Source organism: Cibotium barometz, chromosome 14 (genome assembly GCF_041138505.1).
Source record: "Cibotium barometz isolate CiBa-2024 chromosome 14, ASM4113850v1, whole genome shotgun sequence".
Taxonomy (NCBI): Eukaryota; Viridiplantae; Streptophyta; class Polypodiopsida; order Cyatheales; family Cibotiaceae; genus Cibotium; species Cibotium barometz.
Genome location: NC_141059.1, coordinates 7056896 through 7066637, shown reverse-complemented (window position 1 = coordinate 7066637; position 9742 = coordinate 7056896). Strand labels below are relative to the sequence as shown.

Here is a 9742-nt window from a genome sequence, read left to right as displayed (position 1 = left end):
GTGCGTTCAAGGGGTATTAAAAAAACCCCTTACTTGTGAATTTTTCATGAATAGAATGACCCTTTTTTCTTTATAGACTTATAGTTTTTTTTTTCAAAATTGATTTAAAAAATCCATTCTATAAATTTATTTATGTAAATTTACCTAAAAATTTTGAATAAAAAAACCCCTTCATTTGAACTCACATGCTATACTCATATATTTAGGTGAAGCCCCCGAGATAATGCCCAACCACCTAAATAATGAAGGGCCTAGTAAATTAGTCTAGGCTAATTGCCTAGTCTAATTGTACATTATTGGCATTACACAAGTGAGATTTGTATTTGAGTATCTTTCAACATTACACAAGTCGTAAGCTTGGAGATTTTCCATAATCGTTTTACATAAAATACATTGTGTTGTACAAAAATATGGCTTGAAAGTGTCACCCCATGTTCGGAGTAATTTTAGTAGCCAATGTCGTTTAACACGTACCTAAAGGTGTTATCTGGCTGCCTAGTGAAGTTAGGTAGGAGGGTCTTTTAGGCTACCATTTAGGAAGCTTTTTTGGGTAACTATTGGGAGGGTTTTATTTTTTTGGTGGGCTTTTTGTGTTATCATTTGGAGAGTATGGGCATACTTGCAACCTATTATTCTAGATCCTTGTGACATATTATGCTAGATTTTCTTATGATGCTAGCATGGTTGGACTCATTTGTGTAGCTAGTGTAGAGGGTGAAAATCCAATGCAAGAGTCACAGAGGTTGACATACAGAGAAGATGCAAGGTTGACATGGAGTAGCATGGAGGGTGAAGGTTCATACATGATGTTGATTATGGAATATAGTTAGCTTTATTTTTTTGGCTAGGCTGATTATGTTTGTGGATAGCTAATGGCCTGTTTGTATCAAGAGTGCATAGGCTCTCCAAAGCATGGTGTTTAGCATGCTCTCAAAAGTGACTAGGCAATGACCATGGAAGCATTTTACTTGCTTATAGAACTATAGTTGCTAGCAAAAAGAATGGACAATGTTAAAGTCAAACATCAAGCTCTCATAATCATCCCATTGCTTGTAGAGAATCTTCTCAAGTGTGAGCATTAAGATCTAGAAAAACTTACATGTAGTTACAATGGTGGGATCTAAGACTTTGCCATCATATTTGTTGACGAAGTCCTTCATTTTTGGACCTTCATGTAAGCACCAAGATCTATAAGAATTGGCATGTACTTACAATGGTGGAATCTAAGCTTTGCCATAGTATTTGTTGATGAAGTTCTTCATCATTTAGGCAGGCTTAATGTTTTTTGAAAAACTGTGAGGCCATCTCGTCAAAGTAAAGATAATTGTATGTCAAACTCGGCTCATTGAATGTATTTAATTTGAATTGGGTCCAAAAGTTTTGGGGATCAATGCGCTATTTTTGTGATGCCTTCTTGTTGTACATTTACTAATGTTTTGGATCTTTAAGAAATGAGATTCTCCACTTAGAACACAATTCCTTGATCTATTTAGTGAACTGCAAGTGGGGACCTCTTGGGTGGTATCCTCCTTGTGTAGATGGACAAGCTTTCATGTGTATTTCATATTTGTTATGACACGCAAAAGAAGTACATTTTTTAAAATAAGCAAAATATTAATCCAACCACAAGTCTTAGATGTAATAGCCATGTTTTCTATGCAAATGATTTATGGTACTTTCCAACCACGTGAATATCATCTTTAATAAAGTTTACACTTCTCAAAAGGTGAGTATACTATGGGTTACATTGCAAAGTGGACTTTCTTGTTGAAACATATTTTTTACTTTGTAGAAAATTAGAGGTTTGCAAGGATAATCAAAAGGAAGAGAGTAACTTAGATCATCCTTTCAAAACACTTGCACATGGGTATGGTGTTAAGAGTAACTTAGATCATCCTTTGAAAAAGCTTGCACATGGGAATGGTGTTACATACACTCATTTTCGTGCTATATTTTTGGCATCGAAAGTGGGTAAAGAATGTAAATTCTTTTTATAGAGTATTTACACTGATATAAGGTTACAAATATCTACATACATACAATCAAGATGATGTGCTTATACACGTTGGATTGCATGGGTATGCACAATCAATATCTTGAACAAGGTTACCTCCAAAGTACCATGAATGGAATGCCTGAGCAAGATTCTACGTCAATAGAAACAAAGTTTAAACATTAGCCCATATGAACCATCAAAAGTAATTAATAGAAACTTATGTTTTGTTTAACAACCCACATTACCTCAACAACTAAAGAGCAAAAATTTGTCTTCAAAAAATAGTATGCATGCAAAATTACACAAAAATATCAAGATAAGATCTATCACCTTCCAATATATGTCATGACCTATTCAACAATTGTTCTCTCTCTCTCTCTCTCTCTCTCTCTCTCTCTCTCTCACACACACACACACACACACACACACTCACTCACTCACTCACTCACTCACTCACTCACTCAGGCAAGGGCCCAAAAACTTATCTATTCTCTTAAAGTGTTGGCTAAACTACCAAAAAGCCAATGCCTATCTCCCACTATCTATTGTAAATAGTCCACAAATGTCCATTGATCCCTACAAAGTAACCCTTTCGGCATGGCAAAAAAGGATTGGTATAAACGAGTTGTCCTTATAATTAATTTTTATACTGTTTGGTCTTACATGGAAAAAAGGAGTGGTTGTAGAGTCAGTGTAGACAAGAGTTGTCCACGGAACAAACCTTTACAGTTCGGCACTGTGGAACGAAAATGATACGACGTAGAGAGCGCATACAACATTGATGCTGAATGGCTGAGGCATAATAATATTAATGGACCTCGACGACGCAAACCCACCCTTTTCATTTCATTCTTTTAAGTATGACGTTACATTGGTACTTATAGTGTAAATTATTAAACTTATATGTATGTATTATTATTTTTGCTTGGGGGTCTATTCTCTACATTAAGATAAGAAGGTGAAGGAAGAAGAAAGGAAGAAATGAGGCTATGTAAAGAGAGATTGGGAGAGACAAGGAAAAAGCGAAGGTCTTATAAATGTGGGGAGGGGAGGGGGGGCGTGGAGAGAGAGAGAGAGAGAGAGAGAGAGAGAGAGAGAGAGAGAGTATGAGGGAAATGGAGGAAACAAATCTAATGTTTCTCCACAAAGTAAAGACACTTCAAAGTTTTACCATGTGCAAAACTATGGAAAAAAGGTCACTCACTGAGAGCAACAATATGCATAGCATGCACCAAAGTTTGAGATAGAGGTGAGGCCTAAGTAGCAAGGTAGTTATATGTCCTTCTAACCACCAATTTAAGATAAAAATTCTCGGCTTGGTGATTTCTATATATATTTAATAACATACTTATCTCATGTCTTGCCTTGAAGTTCCCTTCTTTTACATCGTAACAAATTGAGCACTAAAACTTGGTGCAACTTAAAGTGTTAGGGCTAGTGTCAAAAATATTTATGATGCTATGTATATTTTTGCCAAGTTGACAACATATTCAAATATGGCACTTTTGCATGCTTACAAAAGTAAACATTCAGCCAGTGTGCTACATGTCAATTCTTGCTTACATTTTTTGATAAAGCGATTACACACCCCCTCCCAACCCATTCCACAAAATTAAAAATACACATCACATGCATGCACACCACACACACACACACACACACACACATTACAAAAAATGAGTTTTAGAACTTAAGTTGCAATGCCATCATACATACTTTGTGTAGATAAAAACACTCACAAATGAACATGCTCAAAGTAAAATTTCCTTTTTGATTGTAGCCTAAAGCATAATTTTAAGTCTCCATGAAGTTTTTGTTATGAAAATTTATCTTTTCCAATCATCTTAAATGAAAATGTACTCACTAGTATGCTTTATGTAGGTTTTGTAAGCTACATATATTGGGGAAAAAAATGGCATTACCAAATGGGAGCTAAACAATGGTGCTAATGCAAAAATTGTAAATTGGTTGACTAGTTTTATTGTAAGCAAACAAGGTCATTTTGATTGCTTTATAAGGTTCCAACAACTTCCATGTGTTCTTACTCAAATAGTTTGCAAGTAGATCAATTGATCTCTCGAGCACTACAAGGCTACAAGGCTACTTTAATATTTTGGAATCTAGTTAAGGCCTTAGCGTGTAAGTAAATTGTAATCTATTTAAGGCCTTATTTTGTAATTAATAAAAAATGCAATTGTTGGTTTTTAAGATCACTAAGACTATGTTTGTATTTTTGTTTAAATTTCTTACATGCCACTATGCATGGTTTGTTGCACCATTAATGTGTAAACATGGTCTCATAAGCTCTTGTGATGTTATGTAGAACAAAGCATGTCTTCCTTCTTTCGTTGAACTTTCCTTGTTGCCAGTAGATCATCTATTTTGCCTTGGTAGTTTTATTGCTACGATTGAGATAAGGATGCAAAGTGTAGATATTACCCCATTGAAGGAGTGTACTTTATTGCTATGGTTGAGAAAAGGATGCAAAGTGTAACTATCACCCCATTGAAGGAGTGTACTTCATGCATCTTACCAAGTCATACGATTTATGAATATTTTTTTAAAAAATATGGATTATGATGACTGAGAAATGCACTTTCTTTACACCCAATAGAGTGTATATGTTTTTTCCTATCAAATAGCAATAAGATGAGGTATGAAAAAAGTATGAGGAAGAGGACTAGTGAAATAATGAGAAATATGAAGGGATAAGCACACACACATATTTATATTACATATATACATCTACACACACACACACACACACACAAACACACACGCGGACGCACACACAAAAACACACGCATGCATGCCCACACACATATATTCTATATATGCTTTTATTGGGGCTAAAAGTGTACATTTTATTGGGGCTAGTAGTGTACATTTTATATATTGATATAAAGTGCAAGGACAAACTTCGTTTGAGTATTGTGGTCTCAAGCTAGAGGAAGCGATCTTTATTGCCAAGTAAATTCTCCATTATAGTGGGACTTTACTTATTTTTTAGAACCATTTTCATACTTAGACCTATAATGATAGGAAGGAGCATCTTGTCTTTATGGGGGGAGAGGGACACACACACACACATGGGTTCCAAAAATGAAAAATGTATTAGTGGATGTTTATGCAAATCATTTCAAAGATTGCTTGATATAATTAATGTTCAGAAACTTTCACATGGGGTTGGACACTATCGGCTTCAAAATGGGGGTGGTGAATAATGTTATAGAAGACGCACGATGGAAAGATTCTTTAAGTCGTGGGCCATTTTATTGTTAATATCATAATGTTTGTTATTCTTATGAATTAAAATTTTATTGCAAGTTAAGGCCCAAATTAAAGTCTTCTTATTACAAGCTTTTTGTGCCCCCACATGAATGAAAATGAGGTGGCATTTGTATCCCACATAAAGTGTTGTCTTTTTTGTTTATTTATTTCTTTTTTTGGGGGGGAGGTTTGAAAGTAGCAAGAAGCCATGTAAGAAAGAATATGAATTTTATTCAACTTAATAATCTTATCTTAATATGTCGAATCAATAAAATAACATATCTCAATTGTATAAAAAACGAAGGAAAATAATGAGTAGGTAAAGGGGACCATACCATGCCATTAACTTGTGTTACGCCATTCCATATATTATCATCCTCGGCTTCTGTATGATAGTAACATGACACCACATGCATGCCCCAACTTTGGGATCCTACCAATGGATGAAGGGCTCCCAATAGCTTCCCACTCAATTGATCTACAACACTTGGAAAACCTTAAAGATCACTTGAGGATTTTGATTAACAAGAGGAGTATCTAAAAGTCGACTCTTAAGTTCCAAAAATCAGGAATCAATATACTAAATCTAAATTTGAGAACATGCCAATATTTTATTATGGGGTTCACCTAAGACTATGGCTTGTTTTTCATGTTGTGGATATTCCCATGCAACATTTTATTTTCTAATAGTAAAAATATTGATACTAAAAAGTACAATACAAAACATTTAAAAAAAAGTTTTAAGCTACCTTTTATAATGGATAACTGTGAAGTAGAACATGTTGATAAATCTTGTCTACAAGCATCCCAAGATCCATCTGAGTATGATGAAGGTGGAGCTAAGATATATTTTACCTATAAAAAATAATGCAATAACAAGATTGAGCAACATGTTGTTTCTATGCAAGCTCAAGTATTACTCATAAATCATTAACCATTTATGATCTTTGCCTGGAAGCTATCATAAGCTGATTACAAGAGTGGGAACATTAATATACATAAATCGTTACCTGAAAGCTATCATAAGCTGATTGCACAATAAAGAGCGGAACATTAATGTACCCTAGGTTGTATTCTGGAAAGAAGCACTACTCAAAAGCACACAAGTTTAAATGTTAGTCACATAATGTTCTTAAAAGGAAAAAATCAAATCTTGTATGAGACATTCATATATTCATGAGAGAATGTGATTTATGCTAGTAGTACCTGGCCAAGTGACATTTGTGAAGTACATCCTCCAGGTAAAAGGGTGATTTGCTATAACGCAAAGAAAAAACTAAAGTTCATGAATAACACGTAAAGGACTCACCTTGTTTGTCCATATATCTTTACTAGCTCTCACGACATATGCTAGAAATAACTTGATAAACTTTTTACTCACATGCAATGTCACAATGTATTGAAAAAATTCCCTGAATGAATAAACTCCCGCGATATTTGGTCTGCATGTATTTTACGGGTGGAGAAATTCGGTTCAAAATTATGAAGTCAATCCTAATCAATGTAACTTAGTGATCTTAACATATAAATGCCTACAACTTTAATTTACCCTTGATAAATGTGTGGGTTAATCTCAATCCTAATCAATGTTTAGTGATCTTCATCTCAATGGTAATCAATGTTTAGTCATCTTAATCTAAAAATGCCTACAACTTTAATTTAATATTGATAAATGTGTGCCTTCTTCAAGGTGTAAACATGGGATTGGACACCTCGTGTAAGGTGCAAAGGTGGAGGGTTCACAATATAGATCTTTGAAAAACTAGTAAGTTAATCCTAGGTCCTTGTTTAGGGCTTCGTATTTAATATAAAGGCATCCAATCTTTGAAACCTTGATTAATGAATGCCTCATGCATGTTGTAAAGATGGTTGGAAATGCTTGTATGAGGTTGCAAAGGGGTGAAGGTTGCACAATACATGTCCATGAAAAACCCTCCATCACAAAGGCATTTGACATCGGTTTGTGTTGATAATATATCTCGAAACCTGTTGCAATGAAAAAATGCTGCTAAGCTTCCCGCGGAGTCTCCAGATAGGATGGCCTGTATGGACCATAGCATGAGCAAGTCAACCCATGTGTAACTGTGTAAGGCATTTTGGCCTTTTAAACACCAAAATTTGATGATCCACGGAAAGGTTTTGAGGAGGGTTCTTACCTTTTCTGCACTTGCCAAGCCTTTTCCAAGGAGATCATTAATGATGGCCTCCCAAACTTGTTGTCCTCGGAAGTAAAGGGTGGTGACCTATGTACAATGAGAGGAAGGTGAGGGCTTAGTAAGATTCTCAAAATGAGGCCACCACCACCCACAAAGAGAAATCATAAGGTGGGTTCCCACGCTCAAGGAAGGGGAACACATTGGATGTTGTTGTTGCAAAAAAGGTTTTGCTATGTGTTACTAGGTTTTCCTTGTTGGCACATCTAATGACCCTTTTTTAAAGATATAGATTTAATATATCTGATGAAGTAAAAAACAACAGAAAAGGTGTGAAACAGACCTGGCCGTCCGACCCAGTAACCTGCACGCCCGACTCCGCATTTCCAGCGAAGGATCCTCCATCGCAGTACCTCACGTACACTCTATTCCAATTGTAGAAATCTGCAAACAAGAAAAAGTGGTTGCTTCTACTTTTTATCCTCTCAATCTTTAGGGCAACAATACCGCAATTACATCACTAATCAAGGCCAATCATCACACAATAATCGTGGAGTTTAAGTTGGAGATTAAACCAGGATTAGCGGAGGGTGAATTGCTTAAGAATCCTCCGAACCCAAAGGCAGTCATGTACTTGGAGGATCCCAAGCTTGTGGTGCTTCGCTGTAGGCAATCGTCTGTGCTGCCGCACCACCCTCCTCCCTGATTAACAATAATAACCAATCCGATTGAGCACTAATCAAACTGGTCAGCTATAATTAGCATCATGGATGTTGTCGACGTACTAATTTAATCACACTGATTAGCTGCTAGCTTATCATGAGCCTCACCTCTAGATGCACAATCCAACTATTTTGGCCGGAGCCGCTGCCTGGATCGAGGCTGTAAGCTGGCGAGCTACCGTCCAAGCAAACTGCACGACAGCCGATATCTTTGAATTTAGCTCACCGAGCGAATTGCAGAAGAACAGCCGATGACTGCACTCTAATCACTATATACTTTCTTTTTGTTGCGCGATTAAGGAAGTGTGATGCGAATTGAGAACCATCGCATGCAATTTCGACATGCGCTTGGATAAAAAAGCAAGCTCGTCCACATAATTAGTCGATCGCTTGTCAACTACTCATGTGGACATAAATGATAGATTAATAACAATGATCTGATCTTTTAGTTATGCATGCATCATCGTACACGTCCAATATAAAACACGATTGATAATTAAGTGCTAACAAGCTTGCTAATTGTGACGACGATTGGAGAAGAATAAAAAATGATTAGAGAGGTCGCCCACCTGCTCCCTGTTGGGTTGCTGATTGGGAAAGGTAAATGAGGGGGGGAGGTTCCACAGTTTGGAGCAAGGAGCGATCGCGAGCGGCACATGCACCGCCGGCAAAGACCACGGAGGTTATGCATAACCTCACAAGCAAGCTGCTGCTGTCACAGAAGAACGTAGTTACCAACACCTGCAACAAGACGGAGAAGGAGTACTCCATATCGAAAATCAACAAAAAAAGAGCAAATCAGCCAACTGAAAGATGGAGACCCTAAGACTAGCTGAGCCTTGCAACTTGCGCTATAATATATGTATATTTTCTCTCCAAATCACTCCTGTGCACAGGCTGGCTAGTCTATTCGAATTTGATAAAACCCAATATCGTTCGACAAGCATGTAATTTAGCGTCTCTCTCCATTAATGATTTGGTCATGACGATGCAAGACAACGATGAATTATCTGCTTGTGTTTTGTTGTTGTTGTTGTTGTGATGTCAAGGGAGAGGAAGGTGTGTTGGAATGGGGAGAGTCCCACCTAAGCCATGTATCGACACCACTCTAATGGTTATACAGAATTCATCTGCGCTAATGGTTATACCTCCTCCTCCTCCAATAATTATTCATCAAAACAGTCCAAAATCCCAATCCCCCCTCCCCCTCCACTGCTAGCTGTAAACAACTGTTGGGATCTAGATGCTTTGTCCTTATTTCCAATCAGTCTCCAAGGATGCGTCTCCATCGTTACTTGCCATTTTGACCAGGCAACCAACCTTTGCTCTGAACAAAGACACACACACGCCCCCTCTTCCTCCTCTCTCTCTCTCTCTCTCTCTCTCTCTCTCTCTCTCTTGTCTCTTATTAAAGAGATCTAGGTCGTCCATGAATACCAAAGAAAAGTTCCAATCTCGATATCTAAACGGATTTGAGGTCTACATACCACCAACCCTTTACAGCAGATAGCCCCTTGTAACACTTCCTCACTCCCACTATTATTCATCCAATGGGTGCCATCATGCTACAATTACCCCCTCTCTCTACGTAGGTATGTACC

The 9742-nt window shown here is 37.1% G+C and overlaps 1 protein-coding gene across 1 annotated transcript; it reads right to left on the bottom strand.

Moving 5' to 3' along the window:
• Window positions 1-1969: 1969 nt before the first annotated feature.
• LOC147631611 (pectin acetylesterase 8-like) lies at window positions 1970-9290 on the bottom strand. Its single transcript, XM_086808141.1, has 12 exons — window positions 8711-9290; window positions 8250-8332; window positions 7995-8121; window positions 7763-7863; window positions 7423-7509; window positions 7184-7308; window positions 6648-6708; window positions 6473-6523; window positions 6277-6354; window positions 6016-6121; window positions 5602-5744; window positions 1970-2147 (listed from the first exon to the last, which is right to left on the bottom strand). Exons 1-12 carry the CDS (start codon window positions 8910-8912, stop codon window positions 2043-2045), a joined length of 1269 nt encoding a protein of 422 aa, XP_086664267.1. The 5' UTR covers window positions 8913-9290; the 3' UTR covers window positions 1970-2042.
• Between the last annotated feature and the right edge of the window lie 452 nt (window positions 9291-9742).